General features: G+C 40.8%; 3 protein-coding genes and 1 long non-coding RNA gene across 8 annotated transcripts in view; 2 read left to right on the plus strand and 2 right to left on the minus strand.

Annotated features, from left to right (window-relative positions):
* The window catches only part of LOC145498010 (uncharacterized), a 380,464-nt gene that overhangs the window by 167,831 nt on the left and 185,535 nt on the right, over positions 1-27,098 (plus strand). The window lies entirely within an intron of this gene.
* The window catches only part of LOC145497882 (C2 domain-containing protein 3-like), a 280,776-nt gene that overhangs the window by 107,538 nt on the left and 146,140 nt on the right, over positions 1-27,098 (minus strand). For all 5 annotated transcript variants that reach the window (XM_081477749.1, XM_081477747.1, XM_081477748.1 and 2 more), the window contains 2 exons: positions 25,672-25,790; positions 23,908-24,102 (listed from right to left, as the gene is read on the minus strand). In XM_081477749.1, coding sequence (XP_081333875.1) covers positions 23,908-24,102; positions 25,672-25,790 — 314 coding nt within the window. The remainder of the gene's footprint in view (positions 1-23,907; positions 24,103-25,671; positions 25,791-27,098) is intronic.
* Positions 753-7,298, plus strand: LOC145497421 (uncharacterized). Its single transcript, XM_081477227.1, has 2 exons — positions 753-3,180; positions 3,304-7,298. The coding sequence occupies exons 1-2, from the start codon at positions 753-755 to the stop codon at positions 6,681-6,683; spliced, it is 5,808 nt and encodes a 1,935-aa protein (XP_081333353.1). The 3' UTR covers positions 6,684-7,298.
* LOC145498034 (uncharacterized) lies at positions 12,810-18,587 on the minus strand. Its single transcript, XR_014050770.1, has 2 exons — positions 17,750-18,587; positions 12,810-13,045 (listed from the first exon to the last, which is right to left on the minus strand). It is a non-coding gene; the product is annotated as an uncharacterized LOC145498034 (long non-coding RNA).

A 27,098-nucleotide genomic window follows, 5' to 3' on the forward strand; every position in this document is an offset into this window, starting at 1 on the left:
CGAATTTAGGCTCTATTATTTGTGAAGTGGTCGCGGTCGCTTAAGAGGTGGTTGCTTACAAGAGGTTCCAAATATAGTGCTTTGACTTTGAAACTTTTTGTAATCTGGAGAACTGGTTGCCGAGGAGAGTAGGTCACGCCCGAAGGTTCAACTAGACCTGTATTCAAGTTAAAAGAGACAAAAGCTGACATTTCTCTGTTTTATCAAAAAGAAGTTATTTGTGTAAGTTGAGCTATATTTAGCAACCAATGCTATAATCTTTCTGGTTACCACTTCTCTGGGTTCCCCTTTTTGATGTTTCTGTTCTCCACTCCCACTGTTTGAGCAAAAGCAGGATATAATTTCCATCCCCACAAGAAGGTACATAAATTATAAAAATACTTACAAATGAATTAAAATCTCAGTCATTTCCAAAACTTGTGTTATTTTTGGAGTCACAACACAAAGTTTGTTACCGCCGAAGAACAGTATTTTATTTTTGTTTTATTTTGATCGTGACGTTTCGTGTCAATGACATGAAGTAGCTTGCAAAACTTTGTAACCACCTGGACGGACTCACGTGGAACTGATTTTGTAAAATTTGGACGTGTCTTTAGTTATTAAAAAAGTGTTAAAATCAAATTTGTTGTCGTTATGCGAGTTCATTGGGGACTAAAGAAGTAGCGGCAACATTTTCTGGTCCTTCGAGCCGGATTAGAACGAGCGAATCGAAGAATTTGGAATTTGGTGTGGCGAAGATTTTGGAATTTGGTATGGAATCGACCAAAGCGACTGATGGCGGTCGCCATCTTGGCCATTTGGATTCAGCTCGTACTGTGAGTACTAACATTATTACTTTAAAAAACAAACGGGCAGCCGTCAAAAGAAGGATCACGAACACGTTGAAGAAATTAGAGTCCACCATCGAACAGTATGGTCGAAAAGCGATTATACGTGGATATGTCAACAACTTGCAGGAATATCTTAACGAAGCGAAAGGCCTCAATGATGAACTCGTCTCAGTGATCCCAGAGAACGAGCACGAAGCCGCAATAGATTGGTATGAAGAACAACTCGATAGAGTCGAAGACGCTAAACTTCAGGCCAACGCACATCTTGACGAGCGGGCAGAGGAAAGTTCTAGCGGATTAAGCTCGGTGAAATCATGGAAAACTTCTTCGACAAGAAATGTCTCCCAAGCGGCCGAAATTCGCGCCAAAATTACTTCAGCAGAAATTAAAGCAAAACAACTTGCCTTGGAGGAACAGCGAAGAAGAGAGGAGTTCGAAAAACAACTGGAGGTTAAAAGGAAACTTGAACTTGTCCAAGATGAAGCTCAAAGGCTAAAATTCATGGCTGAAGAAAGAAGAAAGACTCAGGAAGCCAAGGACGAGGCTGCACGCCTCGCAGCAGAAGCAGCAGTGTTACAAAAGGTACAAAATGAAGTTAATGATCCGGAAGCTTTGCCTAATCGATTGCTTGATTTTGAGGATGATTCATTGAAATTTGTTCCATCATCTGATCTTGATGAACCGTTAACAATAATTCCTCCACTACTCCCTGGTTTGTTGCAAGGAACTGGAGCAAATCATGGAACTGCATTGCCACCTGACAACCCTACAAAAGTTGTTACACCTTCACCTTTGTTACAACAGCCAAAGTCAGCTGTTTCATTTATTGCACCTCAGGGCACAAAAAAACCTAATGAAACACTGCCTTTGTATCACTCGTGGATTGGAGATTTACAAAGTGGAGTACAGCATCCAGCTTTAACTAGTACGGACAACCGAAAAACAACCATTTGTGGTCATTCTACTCGTGACTCTCTTCCAAAGTTACGCCTAAGTAAGTTTGATGGTGACCCTTTACACTGGTCTGATTGGTCCTCAATGTTTAAATCAATTGTTCATGATGCTAATCTGTCCCTTAATGGCAAAATGCAACATCTTCAGAACTCTGTTATTGGTAAAGCTAAGTCTGCAATTGAAGGATATGGATACAGTGGAGATTCCTACTATGAAGCACTGAAAGAACTGGAATCCAGATTTGGCAAACCTTCCCTTGTTGTGAAAGTCACACTTGACAAACTGAAAAAAACAGCTCGATTACAAAATGACAAACCTCAAGAAGTGAGAAATCTGTCAGATGTTGTGTCAACTACTGTGTGGACATTTAAGAAGTTTGGATATGAAAGTGATCTGAAAGCAGAAGCTAATGTTTCCCTTGCCGTTGACAAACTGTCCCAGGAGCTCAAAATCAAATGGAAGGACAACACCAAAGCTACCAAACTGGAACGACCTAGTCTTGATGACTTCAGTGTGTGGTTAAAAGGTCAGGCAGATATTTATGATGATTGTTGTTACCCAAAAATGTCAAGTAAGTTTCCATTCCAACCTCATAAGAAACCTCGGTCTGGTGGATCAAATGGAATGACTGAAAAACAGAACACTTTCTCAAGTAACATTTCACCTTGCCCCAGGCCAACAAAGTCCTCTTGCATTATGGGTGATGGGCAGGAACACAAGTTATCTTCTTGTCCCAAGTTTAAGGCTCTAAGTGTGGAAGAACGCCTAAATGAAGTACAGAAACATAAGTTGTGCTTTTGTTGCCTCAGTCCTCGACATTGGCTTAGCAATTGTTCAAATCAAAAACAGTGTGGTGTAAATGGGTGTACGCGATCACACAATGCTCTGTTGCACAACTTGAGAAATGTTTCGGTGGAAAGCAGTGATGCAGTGTCTGCTATTAACCCAGTAGCACAAGCCGAAGTTGGTTCGTCTACTGAACATTCTAACACATCTCACAGAAGCAGTCACACCTCTGTTCTGTTACAAGTAGTACCAGTAACCCTCTATGGTCCAAAGGGATATTTCAACACATATGCTATGCTGGACACAGGAAGCACTTGCAGCTTGCTGTTAGTAGATGTTGCTGGAAGACTTGGTTTGGATGGTCCTTTGGAAAGTGTGGTCTTAAATGGAATTCAGAAAACATCTGAGCTTATGACAAAGCATGTTAATGTACAAGTCAGCCGATTGAATGACTTTGGTACCCAATTTGATGTGAATGGAGTTCTTGTAGTTGATCACCTGAATGTGCCAGAGAAGAAAGTGAAACTTGATGAGCTACAAGAAAGATGGCCACACCTATCAGACTTGGAGCTGACTGAAGTCGCTGGGACTCAAGTCACTTTGCTCCTTGGTAGTGATGTCCCGGAACTTATTGTTCCCCTGGAAACTTGACATGGTCCAAAGGGTTCCCCTGTTGGTGTTCGCACTAGGATTGGATGGACTGTTACTGGTCGCTTACCTGGCCATATTCAAGAATGTGAATCTGTTTGTAAAGTTCATGTGGCGACTCCGGATGAGGAACTCAATGACACCGTAAAAACTTGGTGGCGAACAGAGAACTTTGGTTGTCGTTATGACAATGATACCCAGCGCTCAGTTCAAGATGAAAGAGTCATGAAATTCTTGAATGAAAGTACACGTAAGGTGGATGGTCGTTATGAGGTTCCTTTGATTTGGCGTGATGACAAAGTCAAACTTCCTGACAATTTTGCTGCAGCTGCTCAACGTCTGAATTTTCTGGAGAAGCTTAATCGTAATCCCCAGTTGGCAGAAAGATACAGGAAAACTATTGACATGGATATGGAAAAGGGATACATCAAAAAGCTTACTAAGGAGGAAGCAACTGCACCAGCCATGCGCAAATGGTACCTTCCTCACCACCCTGTTCTGAACCCCAAGAAACCTGAGAAGGTTCGTCGAGTATGTGATGCCACTGCAAAGTTTCAAGGCTCATCATTAAACAGCCAACTTCTTAGTGGCCCAGATTTGCTGAACAACCTTGTTGGAATTTTCATGAGGTTTCGAGAAGAAAAGGTTGCGCTTTCAGGAGACATTGAAGCGATGTTTAACCAAGTTGCTGTCCCAGAAGAAGATCAAGCTTCCCTTCGATTTCTGTGGCGTCAATCTCCTGAATCATTGACAGAAGTCTACCAGTATGTGCGTCACATATTTGGAGCCAAATGTGCGCCAACCTGTGCTAACTATGCTCTGTTGAGAAGTGCAGAAGATAATGAGAAGCAGTTTCCGAATGCTGCCTTTGCCGTAAAGCGAAACTTTTACATGGATGACTTTTTCAAGTCTGTTAAATCAAGTGATCAAGCTCTGGAACTGCAACAAGAACTTGTTGAAATGCTAAACAAAGCAGCTTTTCACTTGACCAAGTGGATCTCTAATGAGACAGAAGTGATCGAGCGAATACCAGAATCGGAAAGAGCGCCCTCTATCAAGGTTGTGGAGGAAAGCATCGTAATGCCTATGGAACGTGCTCTTGGTGTCGTTTGGGATACCAGCTCAGATTGTTTTGTCTATGAAGTGGTGAAGAGAGACATTGCGGACACGCGTCGGAAGATTCTGAGCTTGATAGCATCCCTCTTTGATCCGATTGGATTTCTAGCTCCATTTCTGGTCAGAGCAAAAATCTTCCTCCAGCATGTGTGGCAGTTAGGTATTGGATGGGATGATGCACTGCCACCAGAGATTCTAAAGGAGTGGTCCAAATGGCAGGAAGAGCTGGATGGAATTGCACAGTTTCACATTCCCCGTTTCTATCGTCACATACCAGACAACCCGTCTGTTATTGACCTTCACGTCTTTGGAGATGCCAGTGAACAAGCATTTTGCGCAGTGGCTTATTTCAGATTCTGCTATGTCAGTGGAGCAGTGCGATGTGCATTTGTTACAGCGAAGACTCGGGTAGCCCCGAAGAAACCCTTGAGCATCCCAAGGCTTGAACTGCAGGCTGCTGTTTTGGGTGCAAGATTGGCTGCTCTAGTGATTAAGGAACATGATTACATCATTGATTCCACCTATTATTGGACAGACAGCAGTACTGTGTTTCAGTGGATTCATGGAGTGTCTAAGCGCCACCCCGCCTTTATTGCTAATAGAATTGGAGAGATCCTGGACAGCACCGAACCCAACCAATGGAACCACTGTCCTGGACAGATAAATCCTGCAGATGATGGCAGCAGGGGACTTCCAGTGAGCTCTATTACTTCTGGGAGTCGTTGGGTAAATGGCCCTGCCTTCTTACACTTACCTGAAGAGAGATGGCCAAAGGGAAATGCAAAGCTTGAAATTCCCAAGCCGTCCGATGATGACCCACAAGCCCAAGAAATGGCCATTACTTGGACTGGTGTGGTGAAAGGTTCAAAGAACGATTTCTTATCTCCAGCGAAATACTCATCTCTAACAAAGCTTCTCAGAGTAACTGCTTACCTGAAATGGTTTATATATAACTGTAAGCACCCCAAATCTGAACGTCACATTGGTTCTTTGTTGGTTGAAGAGATGGAGCAAGCTCGAAAGTTTTGGATCTGCGTTGCCCAAGCAGAATCCTTTCCTCAAGAGGTTGCAGTTCTCAAGTCGAAACAGCATGTTTCAAGCAAGAGCAAATTGGTATCTCTCTCACCATTCCTTGATGGGCATGGAATCATTCGTGCAGGTGGTCGAATTGAGAGAGCCGATATTCCATTTTACAGTCGTCACCCTGTGGTACTAGCACCAGATCATGAGTTGACCCGTCTCATCATCATGAACTGTCACGAGAAATTGAAACATGAAGGAGTGGACCAAGTACGAAATGAGTTGAGACAACAGTATTGGATCTTACGCTGTCGTGCTACAGTGCGAAAGATTCTTCATCAGTGTTCTTACTGCAGAAGGCGAAAAGCGAAACCAGAAGCACCCTTGATGGCAAGTCTACCATATGATCGCTTAAGTGTTGCACCACCATTCTCAAAAGTTGGCGTGGATTTCTTTGGTCCTCTTAAAGTGAAGCATCTTAGAAAAGAGGAGAAGAGATATGGTTGTCTCTTTACTTGCTTGGTGACTAGAGCAGTTCATTTGGAGGTTGCATTTGACTTGTCAACCGATTCCTTCATCATGTGCCTTAGACGGTTTATGGCTCGAAGAGGTAAACCAACTGTGATTTACTCCGACAATGGAACAAACTTTGTAGGAGCAGACCATGAGTTACGTGAATGCATCGATGGCTGGAATCAGCATAAGATCGGCAGTGAGTTGAGCCAAGAGGGAATTCAGTGGGTATTTAACCCGCCTGCCGCACCTCATATGGGAGGTGTATGGGAGCGCCTCGTACGATCATGCAGGAAAGCCCTTAATGTTGTTCTACAGAAACAAGTTCTTACTGATGAGGTGTTGCTTACCGCCTTTGCTGAAGTGGAATGGGTTGTGAACAGTCGTCCGCTTACTGAAGTCAGCTCGGATGTGGATGACCTTGAAGCTCTGACACCGAATCATTTCCTCATTGGAAGAGGATCTCTCAACTTACCGCCCAGTATCGTTGACGACAAGGAGTTGTCAAGTCGCAAACGTTGGCGACAAGCACAAGTGGTGGCAAATCATATTTGGAGTCGTTGGTTAAGAGAGTACCTACCTGGTTTGATTACTCGAAAGAAATGGACTCAACCTACTGTAAATGTCAAGGTCGGAGATTTGGTGTTAGTGGTTGATCGGGCAGTTTCAAGAGGTTTCTGGTCCCTTGGCAGGATCGTAAAAGTCTTTCCTGGACTTGACAGTATTGTAAGATCAGCAGACGTGAAAACGAAGTTTGGAGTAATGAGACGCCCTGTGACAAAACTTGCCGTCCTTGAAGAGTGTTCGACCAACTAAATCGGGCGAACACGGGGGGAGGATGTTACCGCCGAAGAACAGTATTTTATTTTTGTTTTATTTTGATCGTGACGTTTCGTGTCAATGACATGAAGTAGCTTGCAAAACTTTGTAACCACCCGGACGGACTCACGTGGAACTGATTTTGTAAAATTTGGACGTGTCTTTGGTCATTAAAAAAGTGTTAAAATCAAATTTGTTGTCGTTATGCGAGTTCATTGGGGACTAAAGAAGTAGCAGCAACAAAGTTCAAGTTGCTATTCAGATTGGCAATTATTCTCAGCACCTTGAATTCTAAGTTTTGCATTTAATTTACACAAGTCACACAAATTAAATTACGCACACACACCAAAAAAGCTTTTCATTCAGTTTGATTGGCTTATATCTTTCCTTAACACAATCGTGATCGTCTCTTTGCCACACTAGTAGACACTTAACAGAATAGCCATAATTTGTAAGATGAAAAAAAAAAAATCTGGCATTTTCCCTGAAGCATGGATCTGCTGTTGCCCTGGAGACAATAATTTGCCAACTTGAAACATAAAGGAACAACTCTGAACAAGTAAGTACATCAAGTAAACCGTACGACTATAAAGCTAGAAAATGACGTAAATGTGATAAACGAAAGGTTTTAAACTCACCTTGACGACATGATGGCTTGTTACCAAACAAGTTGTAGCCCACTTGGTTTACCACCTAGCTCTGAAAAACTTTCGAGAATGAATCGGCGAGAAAGGGAATTAAATCTTACTTTAACACGAACAAGTTCTCTTCCTTCAAACACATTTATTTTTACTACTTATAACCAGGCATACTTTTTTCTTGTCCTCCGCAACATCAACCGCTGTGATCTACTTCGCAATCCAACAGGTGGTTGGACGTTCGACTACATATGGAGATCTAGAACTTTACGAAGCCGTTTTCGAAGACTAAGAGCCGCAGCAGACCCAAACTTTAACAAAGAAAACCTTATCCTCTGGCGTACGTGGATGATACTTAACCTCCGACATTTTGCTTTGCATTTCTCTGAACTTCCATGACATACTTCAAACTGTAGCGCTTATTAAATTCCAGATAACACGAAACGATCGACCGTACAATATCACCACCTTTGCAACTGTCCTGAACAATCTTCCTAACTTCCTCACTTTTTCATACGTCCCTTACATATTCATACCACCTAACGTAAGTACCGCGTATTTGTCGCGAAAGAACTTCGCCTGTTCACTAAATAAATCAAAAACTCTCTCACTTGATCTCTTTATTTATATTACGGACAGACTGCTACAGTGTTTTACCGATCCGAACTCGCTGGCACAAGAGCCCAGTTAAACCTTGAATGTTTCTGCCAACTCACCAGAAACTCTTTCAAGTACAACCTCCTCTCTTAATGCTTTTCCCTTGACGCAAATCTTCTTTTTCATCTTGCCCGAGAACTTCTTCCCTCTAGACGCCATTTTGAACAGGTTTGTTTTGCAAGAGATTCACGTGAGGAGTTCGCAAAGAGTGCGCTATGCAGAATTTCCTTATATGGGCAAAAATTAGAAGAGTGATTTTCATTGGTCGGGAATAATCGGCAGCATAGTTTAAAACAGATAAGGGAAGTTAAACGCTTCTAGGGGATATGCTTCTGATATAAGTTTACAAATAAGAGTGACAATAACAATTGAAATTACATTTGCAGATAAAAGAAAGAAAAACTAAATAAACTAACGTGAGTACAGATGGAAAAAAACGAGGAATACTATTACTAATAAGACTACTTAAGAGGAAAATACTAATACACCCAAAATACTTACTAACTATTTATATTAATGAATAAAAACTACGCTAATTTTTACTTTTTTTAGGAGAAACTACATAGACTAACGCTAGTACAGATGGAAAAAAAACAAGAAATACTGTTACTAATAACACTACTTGTACGGAAAATACTAATATACCAAAAATACTTACTAATATATTAATAGAACTACATCAATTGTTACATTTTTTTTAGGCTGCCGGCCTAAATACAATTATTTGTAATAAATTTCTTCCACTTGGCGTTATGAAATGTTCGCTTGCCATTAGAATCGGAAATAACCGTTTTGATTTGATATACTGAGGAAACTTTTGCGAGAAAGATCTCTAATGACGGAGGAAATCCTTTATTTCGACAGGAGTTAATGTGTTGTTTTGCTAAGATCAACAGATGGTTCAGAAGATAAAAGTCTACTTGTCTGTTCCAAAGTCCAGACATTTTGTCAACATCTGATAGTGCTTCGATTTTTATTTCTATCGTATTTAGCCAGTTAATTAGTTCTCTCCAGAAATTGTCGGAATATTCACATTTTATTAGTAGATGTTTGATAGACTCACTTTCTTTTTTGCAGAAAGTGCAGAGACGAAGTTACTAGGCCAATTTTGTGGAGAAACTTGTTTGTCACTAAATATCTATGTAATATCTTGTATTGGAATTCACGGGATCTAGAATCAATAGCTACTTTGAAGGGAATTCTATATATCTCTTCCCATTCCAGTGTCTCGCTGTATGTCTCTGTATACCTTAGCTGTGCAGTTGGTACACTCTCGTTCTTTGAGCGAAATTCGTTATAAATGCTCTTGGATATGACCTTATCCAAGTTTACATTGTGGCCATTTAGGTGTAACTGTGCGTTACTGGAAAACATAGAGTTTTTTGAAAAATTACTGCAGGTTTTTAAATGTTGTCGCCACTGTACAGGTAATGCGTCTATGATCGCCATTAGCTGAAACTTTTCTTTGGATGTAAGCGAAGAGCTTGTAATAATTTGAAACCCTGTGAATACTGCATTTTCTTTAGTCGTAAGAACCCCAAGTGTAATGATTCCTTTTCTAAATAACTCTTCGTAGAAAATGGACCTTCCTTGTATACAAATAAACTTGTTGTTCCAAATCACTGTATTGTGTATTTCTTGACAAAGTGCTTGCTCAGATATTCTACTCGCGCATGAATATTCTGCAAAACATCGCAGACATTCTTCATAATAAATGGGTAAATTAATAGGCAATTTCTTTAAGTCAAAAGCACAGCACAGAAGTAGTTTCGACCCCACATTTTTTAGGTAATGGGAAAGAATAATCTTCCAATTACTTTGTTGATCATCGGCAAATTTCTTGCAACACATGATCCTTTGGCTTTTAATAATCGATTCTATATGAGGCGCTTTTAGTCCACCTTTATCGATATCACTTTCAAGTGATAAACGTTTGACTTTATCTTTTCCTTTCCAGATGAACTGGAAGAGTAATCTGTTGACTTCCATTACGGTATCTTTTTGCACACAAATTAAACTGGCTCGGTACATGAACAATGGTGTCACAAACGTCTTTACAATCTGAATTCTTCCTAGAATGGTAAGGTCCCTCCACTTCCACCTTTGCAACTTTCCTTTAATGGATTTAAGGATTTCATCAAAATTTAACTTTTTTCTTTGACTTTCATTGTAAGTAAAGTAAACACCTAAAATTTTAACCGTGTCTTTAATTCGGATGTTTTTGGAGGAAATGACATCCATTGCTGCCAAGGAGACTTGATTACCCAAAAGCATACATTCAGTTTTTTCGGAGTTGATTTGAAGTCCAGAGCACTTGCTAAACAAGTCAGTAGTGCAGAGAAGGGCTTCAAGAGATCTCCTGTTTCTTACAAAGGCTGTAACATCGTCGGCAAACATTTCAAGTTTAATTTCTTCCTTATCGACTTGAATCCCTTGGATATTGTTATTTTCACGCACGGAGATAGTAAGAATTTCAAGACAGATAATAAACAAATACACTGATAGGGGGTCACCTTGTCTAACACCTCTCCGTACGTTGAATGGGCCCGTCGAAAAACCATTATTCATAACTGAACTTGTTATATTTTGATAAAAAGTCCTAATCCAACGCACGAAGGAAGGGCCAAAGTTAAAAGTTAACAGTGTTTCAAACATAAAACTTCTGTTAAGCGAATCAAACGCTTTTTTAAAATCAATTGCTAGCATAAAGCCTTTGATTTTTTTCCATTCAGTAAACTCTAAAATATCGTCAATACTTCTAACTGCATCGAAGATAGACTTTCCTTTAACATAAGCATTTTGATTATGATGTATTATATCAGGTAAAACTACCTGAAGTCTTCTTGCAATTGCTTTTGATCCTTGTTTTACATACTCGTCATCCTTAGTCAAACTAGAGTTGAATTTCCAATGAGATGGACCATGCTTTTGTTCTTCTATGCCATTAAAAATTAATGTAATTGCTAAATGATCTGACTTTATAGAAGGTATAATTTTAACTTCTTCGACTTCGTCTTGGCAGGTGTCGCTAATCAGCCAAAAATCTAGTCTTCTTTGGATCAAAGGTTTGGTTTGCTTCCAAGTAAACAGCCTCTCTTTCGGATTTCTTACTCTCCAGATATCGATCAAATCCAGATCCAAACAGTTTGGATCACGAACTGATTTTGGCAAATTGCGTTTTTAATTCATTGGATGCAGTAAACAGTTTTTTCTTAAGTAGCAGTAACGTTACCTTCATGTTTGGAGGACAATTTCAGTTAAAAGTTCCCAAAAGCAATGTGAGAAACATAAATAAATGCTTACCTTTTGCGAGCGCATTTACCGAGAAGGGATTGCAGGGACATATCAATTATATTTGAGCAGATTAAAAAGAGCCATTATAATAAATACTTTATTGAACTACAATAGCTTGTTCGGTCCATATAGGAGACTGCTGGTCTTGTTCTTTTTTTGCAAGTTTATGGACCTTGCCTGCAGCTTGCACTATAAACATGCAAAAAAAGAACTTGACCAATGTTTCTCCAATTGGGACCTCATGCTAGTTCAATAACATATAATTATATAGTTGATAATTTTTGAAATGAGTTTTTGAAAGCCTTTTTGAAAGCACAAGTAGTATGTGTACAGTTTAACTAGGTAAGTATACAAAAATTAAACTACAGGCTGTTTATACAGCCTGCTTATAAATTTTAAACTGGAATATATTATTTTGATTGGTACTGGAACATTGTTACTGTACATGTCATCACTGATAGTTCCTAACTCTCCTCTGGGAGAATAGTGTCAAATAACTTTTACAGTCTATTAAACAAAGCCATTAAATGAGAATTCACCACACTCATCAGTCCCAAATTGACACCCAGTCAAAGGAATTGGTTATAATATGTATAATATTAGTGAGCCAGCAGTGCATTTTGGATCAAGGTAATTTGGTTGTGGTCCTTGTTCAGTTAACATTCGAGTGTTGAATTATAAAACAGCTATATTGCAATTAAGCAAAAAGTACATCACAAAGTTTTGACATTCATAATTTTAAAACAATCAGCTTGAGAATGCCAAGAATATATTGCACAATTTTACTTTAGAGGGACAAAGATATTGCAAAACTTTTGTTTATTTCATGCTATGGCAAATGTAAACAATTTGATTTTAGCTAGCTTGTAAATGGGGATAGGGAAAAAAGTGTTTCCTCGAAACATTATAAGAGTCGTTTCAGACAGTTTTCAGCATCCCTCCCAGAAAGGGCTACTTGAAAAAGTTTGACTGAAAATAATACTCTGCCATGAAAACCTGCTAAATCTTGTACCAAAAAAGTTCAATTTTGTTTCATCTTTGAACCCAAAGTGAAGGGGATGTTTTTATTTACAATGTAAGTTTTCTCCATATAACATAAACTATGCCCAGCAGGGAGAGCGAACGGGTTAAACAAAGTTTTATACAAGGAGGTTCTCTCCCAAGGTCCAAATCCCCTCCCTTTTGTCCTTAAAGTCTTGCTGCTTTTAACTTATTATTTCAACTTATTATTTTGCTTACGATAGACAAATCCGACGTTTCGGCGACATCTTGGCGCCATTGTCAAGGGAAACTAATTAAATACGCGATTTCAAGAGTAACTAAGAGTTCAGAGTTTCTAATTTGCATAAGTTAGACAAAGACTCTGAACTCTTAGTTGCCTGTATATGTTTATCTAAATCATTGCTGATTATTATTTTGCTACTTATTATTATTATTATTATTATTATTATTATTATTATCATCATTGTCCTCACGTAATGTTTGGTTAGAGTCCTTAGGGCCGAGACCAAACCATGGTCCTGGGGCACTAGGGGATAGCCAGTTTTTAGCTTGATAGCACCCTCCTCAAAATGTGTGCTGTACCTAGCAAGGTTATCTTTTGTAGTTCACTGATGCTTAATTGGCCGGGAATTCTTCCAAGATAAGTTTCTAGTCCCTTTTTGATAGCTCCAAGAGCTCCAATGATAACTGGTATCGTTTCCGTTCTCATGCCCCACATTCGGCTTGTTTCGATTTCCAACTCCTTATATTTGGATAGTTTTTCAGTGACTTTCACGGATGTGTTTCTGTCTGATGGTACTGCCATGTCAATAAATTTACAGGTTTTCGTTTTGTGGTCTTTAATCACTATATCGGGTCTGTTGGCTGTTATTTTCCTGTTTGTGTGTATTGGCATGTCCCATAATATCGTGACATCCTCGTTTTCTGTAACTGTTTCCGGCTCATGGTCATACCACTTTTCTGATGTCTTTATATTATAGTTGTGACAGACTTTCCAATGTGTATACACGGCTGCTTTATCGTGTCTGTGGGTATATTCTGTTTTCGCAAGTTCAGGACACCCAGACACGATATGGTTGATTCTATCTATCTATATCTCTTTATGCCATAAGGCACATAAGGCTTTGACATTCTCTTTCCAACCACTACAGTTTGCAGCGAGGTTTCTGACATTCGCCCATGACTGCCACCCAGCTGTTTTCCTTTCATCTTCAACCATTCTCCTCCATGTTGTTTTGGGTCGACCAGGCCTTCTTTTCCCTTCTGGCCTCCATTCCAGGGCTGTGACACAATGTTCCTCTTTGTCTTTCCTCATTATATGTCCAATCCAATTCCATCTTCTACGTCTGATTTCATCGCTCGTTCTGTTCACTCCTGTGTTCTCCTGAATTTGTTGGTGGGAGATGGTCTGAGGCCACCTTATTCTTAAAATCCTCTTCATGCACTTGTATTGGAAACCGTCCAGCTACTTTGCTTCTGTTTTCGTAAGTTTCCAAGCTTCACAGCCATACATCAAAACTGACCTAATAATTGTTTTAAACAATCGTACCTTCGTCTTTCTGCCAATCTCACTGGTGCCCCATATTCTTCGCATCCCATAAAAAGCCTGTCTAGCTTTACTCAGCCTATGCTGTATGTCCTTGGTTGTTCCACCTTCTTTGTCCAGCAGTGCGCCTAAGTACACAAACTCTTCCACCTCTTCTACCTGTTCACCATTAATCTCTATTTGTTGGTCGTTTTTGGCACTCACCCGCATGACTTTTGACTTCTTTGCATTGATCTTAAGACCGACTCTTGCAGCTTCATCGGCTAGTCTGCTGGTCTTATCTCTTATGTCAACATACCTAGACGACAACAAAGCGATGTCGTCTGCAAAGTCTAGGTCCTCTAAGATCGAGGTGAACTTCCATCGTATACCAGTTCTTCTACCTTCCATAGTTCTGCTCATGACCCAGTCAATTGCAAGTAGAAATAGGAAACCAGACATGACACAACCTTCCTTTACTCCTGACTGGACTTGAAACCATTCTGTTGTTTCACCCTCATCTAGAACTGCACACTCAAAGTTGTTGTACATCGCCTTCACCAATTCAATGAGCTCTTCTGGGATTCCGTACATTGACATGATGTTCCACAGACTTTCTCTATGTACAGAATCGAACGCTTTCTCGAAGTCTATGAAATGGGTGTACAGAATTGCGTTCCATTTGTTGACTTGTTCAAGTATATTCCTGAGAACAAAGATCTGATCAATGGTACTTCTGTTCTCTCGAAAACCTGCTTGTTCCTTCCTCAGGATGTTGTTGACACCTTTTTTGATTCTACTTATCAACACTCTTCCAAAGATCTTACTGATGACTGGTAACAGTGTAATACCTCTCCAATTCGTACATTCGCGTAGGTCACCCTTCTTGGGTAACTTTACTATCAATCCTCTATTCCAACTTTTTGGTGCTATGCCTCTTCCTTCACCTTGTTAAACAGTTTTGTTAGTTCCTGCGTTCTCTCATCTAAATCTGTTTTTAGAAGTTCGGCTACTACGTTATCAAGTCCAGCTACCTTTCCATTTTTTGTTGCTTTTATAGCACTTTTCACTTCGGTTGGTCGAAATGGTCCAATATCAAATTCTCCGTCATTTTGCCTTCTTTCCATTTCACAGGGCTGAATGGGCCTTTCAGGTGGGTCTTTGTTGAGTACTGCATCAAAGTGTTCTTTCGAGATCTTCAGTCTTCTGCTCCCCCTCATTTGTCGGTCTTCCGTTTTTATTGTTTACTGCTGTACTCACTCTTCTCGTCTCACCCATCCAGGTCTTCACTATTCGATGTAATTCCCCAGTTCTTCCATTTTCTGCCACTCTCTCAGCATTTCCTGCCATCTCATTCAACCAGCGCCTCTTGTCTTCACGTGCACTCCTTTTCACTTCCCGGTACTTTCCCTTATACTGCTCCCTTATTCTTTGTTTGACTCTTTTTGAACGTGTACTTTCGAGCTTCAGTTTAAGTTGGCTCCTTTCTTCTACTTTCTTCCACGCTCCTCCTCATAACCAGGGTTTGCTTGCCCTCTTGGCTGTCCCTAGTACCATTTTGGCAGTTGCAACATAGATATTCTCCGTTCTGTTGTTCGTTTGATCGGCATTTTCTTCTTCTTCCAATCCCTCTAGGGCCTGTAATCTGTTTCTGACCTCAATGTTGTATTTGTTGCGTATTTCTTCATCTGTCAGCTTTTGCATGTCAAATCTTGTTCGACGTTCCTTTTCCCTTGGACTTCTCTTTAACTTCAGCTTAAGCCTAGTCTCCACTAGGTAATGGTCACTTCCCACATCTGCACCTCGCCAAACTAGTGTCCATAACTGATGATCTGTATTCCTTAGCAATGGTCGATTGTTTTGTCGTATTTGTTACACATCCTGCATAGGGAGATAGTACCGTCTTTGATAATGCTGGCGTGGTATGATCTGGTAGCTAGGTTTTGGTCTTGGGCTGCGATTATGAATCCTTCTGTTTCTGCCTTCAGTCCACTGCTTTTGAGCCACTGGTTGGTTTTGTGGTGGTCAACATCTGCTTCCTTTATTCTCTTTGGGTATCTTCCATGTAGGGCTTTGTCCTCCCACTGCTTTGTTAATTTTTCTTGGGTCTTATTTTGTGCCATTTGTTTGGTTCTCTTTGCATATTTGGTGGTTGTTTCTTCTGCTTCTTTATCTGGTATTGCTACGTCTAGTTCTTGTTTGAATTGTTCTGCCTGCCTTTGTATAGAGTACAATTTCTTTCTGCCATCATGTTCTTGCACTAGTTCGATTAGGGCATCATCAGTGTTCTTTAGGTATGTATCGAGCCCTGTCGTGGTTGTTTTGTAAGAGGCTTCTAATTGGATAAGACCCCTACCACCAGCATTTCTTGGGAGGTAGAGTCTGTCTACATCTGCTTTTGTGTGATGCATTTCTGATAGGGTGAGCAGTTTTCATGTTTTTGTGTCTAACCTCTTGATTTTACTCTTCTTCCAGTTGATTATGTTACAACTGTAGGTCACCACTGGGATAGCTAAGGTGTTGATTGCCTCAAATCTGTTGACAGCATTGAGCTCCATTTTCAGGACCATCCTTACTCTGCGGTAGTATTCCTTCCTCACTTTTTCTTTCATCTTGGCATGCTGTATACCATCACCTTCATCCACGCCAAGGTATTTATATGTGTTCTCTTGGTCTAGTTCCTTGATACAGGAGTCAATGTCAAGTTGTAGATCGGAAGTTTCTGTCAGCTTTCCTCTTTTTAATGTGGCTTTAGCGCATTTGTCCAGCCCGAATTCCATCTTGATATCATTGCTGAATGTCTTTACAATATTGAGTAGGCCGGTTTGCTGGCTGTCGCTTTTTGCATGTGTTTAGGTCGTCCATATAAAAGAGGTGGCTGATTGTTCTACCCTGGGCTTCATACCCATAAGTGGTTGCCTTTAGTAATGAGCCCAGTGGAGCAAGGGCAAGACAGAACAGGAGTGGAGAGAGAGTCTCCTTGAAAGATTCCACTTTTGATATTGATAGGCCTTGATGTCATTGACCCTTCAGCGTGGTTGAGGTGTAAAGTTGTCTTCCAACATTTCATGCTTTCTGCGATAAAGTTGACAGTCACAGGGCAGATCTTATAGATTTCCATGCACTTTATTATCCACGTGTGAGGTACACTATCAAATGCTTTCTTATAGTCTATTCAGGCTGTGGATAGGTTCTTTTTCTTGGTCTTACAGTCCTCCAGAATCATCTTGTTTCTCAGGAGTTGGTCTTTGCATCCGTAGCTCCCTCTCTTACAGCCCTTCTGCTCTGATGGTAGGAGCTGATGTTCATTCAAGAAAGTGTATGTTCGTTCTGCTATGATGGATGTCAGAATCTTATACATTGTGGGAAGACAAGTAATCGGTCTATAAATCTTTGGGTTTTTTGTTTCTTCTGTTTTTGGTAGTAGATATATAATACCTTCAGTAAGCCATTCTGGTGTTTCTTCGGGGTGTTCAATAACCTTTGTGTAAGCTTTTGCTAGGTCTTCATGTAAGCTGACAAGATGTTTGAGCCAGAAATTAGAAACTTTATCCTTTCCAGGTGATTTCCAGTTGCTGCTACTGTCCATGATTGGGCCTTAAGGTCTTTGTGCAGGTCTTCTTGCCCTTTTATCCATGCAGAGTCTTTGTTGTGTGATTTTTCTTTCTCCCAGATATTACTCCAGAAATCTACAACTTCTTCCGGCTGCCGTGGTTCATCCACATCAACCTTTTTCTTTCCCAGTTCACGGTAGAACTTTTTGCTGTCCTCTTTGAAGATCTTATTTTGCCAGAAATGTTTGTTTCTTTTTCCAAATCTCTTTATCCTTTGTGCTTTAGCTTGTATTTGTTGTTTCAATTTTTCTTTGATAATTGGCACATCCCCAGGTTTTTTGATGTTGTAGCGTTTCTCAATCTCTTTCCTTTTTCTCTCCCTGATGTTTGAACCGTTCTGTATTTCTGTCAGAATCGAAAGGTCACTTCGCTTTTTTTGGATCTCTTTCTTAATTTTTGCTTTCCAAGCAGGCTCTTCTGTTTTTTGTGTATGCAGCTGTGTTTATTATTATTATTATTATTATAACAATCTCCTGGATAAGAGCAAGGACATCCTTCGCTTTACTAAGATCCGCACTAATCTGCCTAAGAGGTTCAAGAGCTAGAAGGAAAGCCTTTTATGACTTTAAGAACATTGATATTGACGTTGAAACCCAGGAGGGAGCCATTATGTAAACACTGTTGAAATAGGTTTTAATAGTTTATTTCTTTTATTTACTTTTACCTTGTAATATACCAATATTGACGTTGAAACCCAGGAGGGAGCCATTATGTAAACACTGTTGAAATAGGTTTTAATAGTTTATTTCTTTTACTTACTTTTACCTTGTATATACCAATTTGTATGGAATATGTTAATTAATGTTATGATGATGATAGTAGTATTAGTATTAGTTGTAGTAACCATGATATCATGATTAGATATGGAAACATGGTTTACAGGTTTAACAGACATCAAATTATGTAGATATTATAGCATTTTGTAAAGCTAAGCTCTAGTTTTTGTCACTATTATTATTATTATCATTATCCGAAAAGCTTACCCTTTCACATACATGTAGCTTCCAGCTTGAAACCCCTTTCACATACCTACAATACAGACCCCCTACATCTCTTTTCAAGGATAAAATAGTAATTAATGTTTGAAATACCTGCCTTTTTATCATGCCTGAAGCCTGCCTGATGAAAAGTGCACCTTTAAATAACTATCACAACAAAATTAAAAGGATGTGAAGTTTATATGAAATAATTCATATATGAACTGCGGTTGTATATGAAAGTGAAGAATGATCATCGCAGTTAATTTTCCAATTTAAGCAATTGGAAAGAAGAAGCCTGAAAAAATCAGGGCTTCAATGGGATTCGAACCCGTGACCTTCGCGATACCGGTGCGATGCTCTACCGAGCTATGAAGCCACACATTGGGAGCGAGGTCAATTAGTTGAGTTCATATCTTCCCGTGAGGAGTGAAATGATGTGAAGTTTATATGAAATAATTCATATATGAACTGCAGTTGTAGATGAAAGTGAAGAATGATCATCGCAGTTAATTTTCCAATTTAAGCAATTGGAAAGAAGAAGCCTGAAAAAATCAGGGCTTCAACGGGATTCGAACCCGTGACCTCCGCGATACCGGTGCGATGCTCTACCAACTGAGCTATGAAGCCACACATTGGAAGCGAGGTCAATTAGTTGAGTTCATATCTTCCCGTGAGGAGTGAAATGATGTGAAGTTTATATGAAATAATTCACTTTCAAAATTAAAAGGGTTTGCAGATTGTAATGTAGACAATAAAAATAACAATTATAATTTTCTTTCTTCACCAGTAGGCTGGCTGTCCAGTGGCACTCTGCTGTAGTCGGTCGGTCAGCGGCGTTCATTGTTGTATAAAAGCCCGTGCGATCAGCCTTCATTCGTCCGCCATCTGGGTTGTATCTAGTTCTCGTTACGGGGAGATTTCGCTTGCATTAAAGATAAAGCTTACAGTTCGTCGGGGCCTAGTGTGTGTCCATTTAGACTATTGGCGTGGTGGCAGCGATAAAGATTCGAATCGTCACGTTCCTGTCAGATCCAATGCACTTTATCCACAGATTCGTCGGGATTCCCAAGCAGCCAAGAGTGGGTTGTCGATATCATCTTGTTCCGTAAGCTGCGATGTCTTCTAACAGAGCCCCCAAGCAGTGGTGCCTCTCAAAGAACGAAACTTTAACCTCCTTCGAGAGTTGGAAACAAAATTTTCTCTACACCTTGTCTCTGGATGCCAATTTCGTGCCATTTTTGGGCGAAGGGTCATCGTGGCTGAAAAAGACTAGGGCAAGCCCGTTACACGGTTACACTGATGATGGGGAGTCGGTTCCAGCTTCTCGAAGGCGAACTGCTACCTAAAAGGTAAACATGCTCGAACTCATGCTAGGCCAGATTGCAAATTATTGCCCAATTATCTCTCATAATACGATTGTCAAGAATTCTACTTGTATTGGGGACATATGGTAGACAATTAGACTTCATTTTGGATTCCAGACTACTGGGGGTCACTTTTTAGACCTGGATGACATTCATTTGAACCTCGATGAGCGCCCAGAAGATCTTTTCCAGCGTCTTATGGTTTTTGTGGAGGACAGTTTAATTAAACCTCACACTCTGCTCCACCACGGTTCTGTTCTTGAGGAGGAAGAGGAATTGTCACCGACGTTAGAGAATTTTGTTATTTTAATGTGGCTGAGATTGATTAACCCTGATTTACCTAAACTTGTTAAACAACGATATGGAACTGAACTTCGGTCTCGTACTTTGGCATCCTTAAAGCCTGAGATCTCCCAGGCGCTGGACTCACTCCTTGATGAAATCCGTTCTGCTGAAGACACAAAAGTCATGCGTACAGGAGCCTCATTTGCCACTCAGAAGTCCTCTTTTCGGAGGGTTACACCGACCTACAGTAAGTCGTCTGTGAGGTTCCCGGGACGCTCCTCTCAAAAGGCGAAAGAATGCCCCCTCTGTAAACAAGCTGGCCGCGCTTCTCAGAGCCACTTTTTAAGCGAATGTGGGTTCCTTCCTGAACAGGACCGTTTGTACCTTCTGAAAGCTCATCAGATTGTTTCAATCCTGGATGATGACAGCGTTGAGTTAGACCTTTTGTCAAGTAATGTTGACCCGCCACGTCATCAGAATCTGGTTGAGCAGAGTGATCCATTTACGTCTGATGCATCCAGGAGGGTCCTCGTACGTCAGTCCCCGTACATTGACACGTTTTTCGGCCATCATCAGGCTAGAGTCATCATTGACAGCGACGCCACAGGTAACATGATCAGGCTCTCCGCTGTACAGAGGCTCGGTGCAGGGATTTGGCACAGTTCACAGTCAGCTCATCAAGCGGATGGCTCCTCTCCTTTGAAAGTCCTGGGGGAAACTCGCCTGAGCCTCACCCGTGGGAGTCATTCGTTTCAATTTGAAGGTCTTGTTGTGGAGAATCTGGACGTAGATGTCTTGGCTGGTACTCCCTTCATGGAAGCGAATGACATAACCATTCATCCTGCCAAACGCCAGGTCATCCTCGGGGATGGTACCATCTTCACCTACGGATCTGTCAACCATCCTCCGACTCACAATGCTGTCCGCCATGCACAAGTGCTGCGTGCACCCTCTTCTTCTACCACTGTCTGGCCTGGCGACTTTATAGAAATAGTTCTGCCGGAAGGTTCCTTACCTGATGCTGAGTACGCTCTAGAGCCTCGATTTGACGCCACTAACACCCGTTCGGCCAAAGTCGTCGACATGTGGCCGCCTCCCTGTCTCATCACAAGCGTCGCTGGTAGAGTGCGTATTCCTAACCTCTCAGATAGGCCTTATGTCCTGAAACAAAATGAACACTTTTGCCAGGTCAACCCTGTCTTCTGTCTGTCTACTCAAGATCAGTCTTCCAACCCAGTTGACAACCTTCCGTACCACAAGGTGTGTTCAGTCCCAGTTTCAGAGTCAAATTACTCCCAGGGCGTGGCACTAGACCCCGACAACCTCCTCCCTCCAGATATCACAACCAAGTTCCGTAACCTTTTGGTCCAGTACGACTCCGTCTTTGATCCAGCAATTACCAGCTACAATGGCACCTTTGGTCCCCTTCAGGCAAAAGTAAATATGGGCCCAGTAGAGTCTCCTCAGCATAAAGGTCGCCTCCCCCTGTACAGTCACGATAAACTTGTCGAGCTCCAGCAGAAGTTCGATGAATTGGAAAATCTTGGCGTGCTCCGTCGCCCCGAAGACGTTGATGTTTCTGTCGAGTATCTTAACCCGTTGTTCCTGGTCAAAAAGTCGTCGGGTGGCCTTCGTCTCGTCACTGACTTCGCAGACATAGGTCGTTATAGCAAACCTCAGCCTTCCCTGCTCCCGGACGTGGATTCTACCCTACGCTGCATAGCCCAGTGGAGACGCATCATCGTCTCAGACCTAACCAGAGCCTTCTATCAGATCCCTCTTGCCCGTGAGTCCATGAAGTACTGCGGAGTCGCTACCCCATTCCGGGGCGTACGCGTCTACGCCTGGTCGGCCATGGGTATACCTGGCTCGGAAACCGCACTTGAAGAGCTCATGTGTCGCATCTTGGGTGACCTCCTCCAGGCTGGTATCGTAGCCAAGATAGCAGATGATCTGTATTGTGGGGGCAACAGCCCAGACGAGTTGCTCCGAAATTGGTCTTCTGTTCTCCAAGCTCTCCATAAAGCTAGCCTGCGCCTTTCGGCATCGAAGATCATCATCAACCCCAAAACTACCTCCATCCTGGGTTGAACTTGGTCCCAAGGCACTCTTCACGCCAGCCCTCATCGTTTCTCAACACTGTCCTCCTGCAGTCCCCCCAATAAAGTTGGCGGCATGAAGTCCTTTATCGGTGCGGTCAAGGTCCTTGCTTGTGTTGTTCCACATTGTTCTGCTCTATTGGCCCCCCTTGACAACGCTATAGCTGAGAAACAGTCCCAGGATGACATTGTCTGGTCCGAACATCTTACTGAAGCCTTCAAGTCTGCTCAAGCTGCTGTGGCGTCTAGCCAAACAATTACTCTCCCGAAGCCAGATACATGACCACAGTCACGAATACCTCTCTCAGCTTTCATCTATGTGTGAGCAAATTTAATACGGCCAAATTTTCATGGCCCTTGGGTGACCATATTAACAGGGTTCCACTGTAGTCTAAAGGTTTAATTTATGGGGGAAAATAGTATGTTAAAAAGAAGCAGGCTAGTCTTGTGTAAACTAAAAGAAGATCAGAAAAGAAAAAGATGTAAATGAATAAAATCTACTCCTCCCATGCAGGAGTACCAGGATGACTGGACAAAATGAGTGGTGATGTTCTAGGTCAAACTGAATGTCCTGAATCTCTTGATGGGCATTTTACAATGTTGTGGTGTGATGTTCCAACAATGATTGACTGAGTTTGCATTGCTCACAGCAACTTGCAACTTTCAATTCAACCAACCCAACAAATTTGTCAAGTTTTGCTGCAGTTTGATAAGTTTTGGATTTCATTTTTCCCTGTTTAACATGAAACAAAACCACTTTCATCTCAAAGAGGGAGAAAAGAATTGCCCTACATTTGTCTGGTCATCAACAGACTGTAAGAAAGTTAGCAACAGGTTAAGGGGTCTAAATTGCCATACTATATGTAGGAAATGCAATTCAAATTTAAAAGTGTAAGTCACACGTTGCATAGCAAATTTGAATTTTAAGGAGCAACGCACAGTTTGGAAATTTCCACTTGACTTGCACTATTGCTCTTAATATGTTGACTTAAGGGTTATTATTTTCTCATTCTTTGATACACAGTAATTTTTCATTTTACATGGGAAACGTAAACCTGAACTTGCCAAAACTCAAATGAAACTTAGCAACTAATTCACTTGCAAACCAGTACTTAACATCTCTTCCAGATGATGACTCAGCCAGGAATGTGACAACCAATCACAATGATTTCACCCATTTATATGTAGAAAAAGGTCAAATGCTGCTCACAAGGTACATACATGTATAGCCTGCTTATTATATTGACTATTCTTTTAACGCAAGAAATAATCTTATTCCTAACTGACAATTTTATGGTATAGAGTCAAACCTCCGATAACAGAAACCTCCACGATATGGACACCTCTATATTACAGACAGTTCACTTGGTCCCAGAGAAAGTAAATTTCTTCATATTATAGAGCCTTGAGTATATTTTCTCAACTTTCTTTCTTTCTTGAGGGGGCAGCGTGGCCAAGTGGTTGGAGTGCCAGATTTGAAATCCGTAGTTCCCAGGTTTAAATCTCATTCTGACCATTAGCTGATGTTGTTCTTGGTAGCCCCAAGTGCAACTTCTCGGCTGCACTTGTAAATAACCAACTGGTCTGCCTCCTGCCAGTTGAGATTCTTAACCTAGTTATGTTTAATTTGAATATTTATTTATCACTGTTTGTTTGCATTGGTCCTGAAAAGCCCCAATGGGGAGTGGCCAATTAAGTATACATTACATTTTTTTTCTTTTTACTTTCATTTAATCTTACAAATTACAAGGTTGATAACTTACCAGCAGTGGGCCACAAGATCCACTGGAATAATTATGACCATCTGAGCCAGCTATGCAGTGCAGTGATGATGACCTTGTGGATTCTTCATGTTTGAAGTGCAAATCATATTTTATTTGTAGCGATGCAGAGGAACTGAGAGTGTCTGATTGAAGAACTGTCTTTAATGGAAGTACTGCTATCCCAACAATGGCAGGCTATAGAGTAACAGATCTTTGTCTTACATTTTAAGTGATTCAACACAAGCACTTGTCGACTACACAACTTGCTAAATATTGCAAGCACAGTTCAACTAGTCTGCATATTAGGTGAGAATATTATAACAGATAGGTGTTTGGAATAAAGTCTATCCATTGCAGCATGGATCTCTCACACCATAACAAACACAACAGTAACAAATGGCTGTGGTCAAACCTTCTGACTCCAAAACAGTACTCAAATCCTGACCCCTAAATCTCCAATTAAACACACTACCAATAAGGTTACTAGAGGAGTAAAAGTTAGTGTCTTGAATAAGAACACTTGTCAACACAACCGCTCTGGTCATAATTTAAATCATTAATTCTGAAGCACTAACATCAAACTTGTCTGAAGCTGTGACTCTAAACCACTAACCTAAGCAAAATAGACTGTTTACATTTGTCTACATTTTATATATTTCCACATCATCCAAAAGATACTTAAACTCATCAACAATAAATAGACATGGGGGAAGGTAAATGTAACACTGGTACAACCACACATTACAAGCTGAGCATGAAGAGTATCCATTATAAACCCTGTGAAAAGCATCCAACAGGCACCATCACACTGAAATGTTGCAGTGCAAAGAGTAAACATGCATTTTACATAACTACCAGGACAAATGGGTCAGAAACAAGGCCTTTGGACCCATCTTAAAAGTGACAGAAGCAACAGCAGCAATGCGACCTGACTTATATTCATACATCCTCAGCAAAACCATCCTACTGCCCCACATCTATAAGAGAATCTGATGGGTAGCAGTTGTCTTGGGTTTCACATTAAGCCCTATAATTACGAAACATGCAATTATACTAACTTCATTTTAAAACTCTATCAACATTAAGTCCAAGGGGGAGGAGGGACCCCGGGTATTTGTGGGGCATTTGACTTTGATTGCCTTCCTCACCCTCAGGAAATAGACTAAAAGTCTGGGCCCCAGGGCCTGGACATTTGATTTTTTTGGAGAGAATGGAACCAAATCACATCATCACCAGTGCTGGTCTGGGCAGCCATCTTGATATACTTCTTGTAGAGAAGAACAAGAGTGACCTTTCAAGGTAAGCACTTCTTTTCGGCAAATGAAAAAAAACATTTCTCTCACTATTCACTTTCAAAATAAATTGATGGAACACCTCAATTTGTGGAGATTCATTCATCAGATGACCAAGTGACTTAGCATTGTAATTCTACTATTTTCCATCCACTGACAGCGAGAAATTATACACTGTACCTCTCTTGAAATGAATGGACACCTAGAAGGCAACATGTTACAGCACTATGCTAATGTGGGGATATTTGATCTGATTCTATCCATTTTGTGCATCCTACAGTGGGGATTTTGACCAAAAATTCTTCTGAAAAGTCACATGCCCCAAGTATGCCCAGCCCCCAGACCCTCTTCCCCCCTCAGGCTTAACATTGATAGATTTATTAGAACCTGTAGAATTTGAAAAAAATTGCCAAAGTATCCACTGCCAATTCAAGCACTCAACACATATACAAAGTCATGTACACCAGCTTACCACTCTTTGTCCAGATTCTCTAAAATAAAGTCTGAAAGTCAATGGAAGTCTCCACCAATACTCTATCACAGCAGAATTAAACAACACAGGGAAAACTGAACGATGATTGAATAACAATGCTGTAGGAAATAAAACAGAGAAAGAGCCAACTGAAGGTTAACTGCAGCAAGACAATAACTTACAGTAAATTCTATTGATTTGTCAGGGTTTGAAATAACCATCAGTATGCTTCTGCCATCAGTCAATGGACAATGTCCTGTCAAAAATTGCTTTTTCCAGTCAAATTGCCAGATGACTGCATATTTGTCTGGTTGTTTACACTTCAAAGGAAAATTTGATTCAGAGATAGTTCCACATTAAGTTGTACATTATTTGAGTTTGAGAAAAAAAAAATGCAAACAAAAGATATGATCAGACCCCCTTTCACTAAAGTAAAATTTCCGGTAGTTGCAATCCAGGAGTTGCAAGTTTCTGCTTCGTCATCAATCACTTATGACCACAAAATCAGAGGGTCTTCTTGCATAGTGTGTCTATCAGTGTGTATGCAAATACAGTTGAATTTCCACTAATGGCTTCCTCTTTACAACGGTCACTGCCACTTTTTTATCCCGGCAGACAGTCCATACATTCAATATTATATTACCCTCTCTACAACGGCCACCTCTCCACAAAGGCAACAGACTCTAAAGCGCATCCCAACTGCCAAAAATAAACTTTTGGCAATGGCCAGTTCTTCAATGACTGAAGAGCGGGTATACAAAACCTCATGTCTAAGCGTGTCGTTGGTCTCTCTTTCTATTTTATAAATTTTGGAAGACAGTGTAATGTATTTACATGCTAAAACAAGCATTTTAAAGAAGAAAAATGTTGCACCCCCCTTAAATGGTGGGGGGTTCAACAACAATATTACAGTGGCCACTTTCCTCTGTCCCCAAGGTGGTCATTGTAGGGAGGTTTGACTTTAATCCTTATTGTCCATGTGGAATTTGCCACTAACTAATGTTGCGAACTGCAGCGCTGTAATGTAGGAACTGATAAAGATGCCCCTTGATCCATTGACTCCCAGAGTTTTTGCCAAAAACACATCTTTTGGATATTTTGGAGATTTTCAGCCTATATATGGACTAAATTACCGTATTTTCCCGTGTATAAGTCGACCTTTCAAGACCTAAAAATCAGTCCAAAAATTCGCCCTCGACTTATACATGGGTCAAAACTTGAGATCCAAGCGCCAGTCAAATAATTAGCATAATAATTGTATTTCAATGTTAACAAACATGTGATAAGCGGCAACACAGTTTACAACGTACGTTCACTTAGCGATCTGTCTCTCCATATCAGAGCTTCAAGTTAAAATGCATCAACATTTATTCGTTAAATTTTAACCTGGATCTTGTAGACACTCACTGGCTCAATTTTGTCATAAA

The sequence above is a fragment of the Orbicella franksi genome, chromosome 9, assembly GCF_964199315.1.
Source record: "Orbicella franksi chromosome 9, jaOrbFran1.1, whole genome shotgun sequence".
NCBI lineage: Eukaryota > Metazoa > Cnidaria > Anthozoa > Scleractinia > Merulinidae > Orbicella > Orbicella franksi.

Bases quoted from the DNA above. Each gene is read 5' to 3' on its own strand.
- LOC145497421 (XM_081477227.1), top strand. From the start codon at position 753: ATGGAATCGACCAAAGCGACTGATGGCGGTCGCCATCTTGGCCATTTG. The intron at 3,181-3,303 runs GTAGTGATGTCC...GCCATATTCAAG, and splicing joins TCAAGTCACTTTGCTCCTTG to AATGTGAATCTGTTTGTAAA.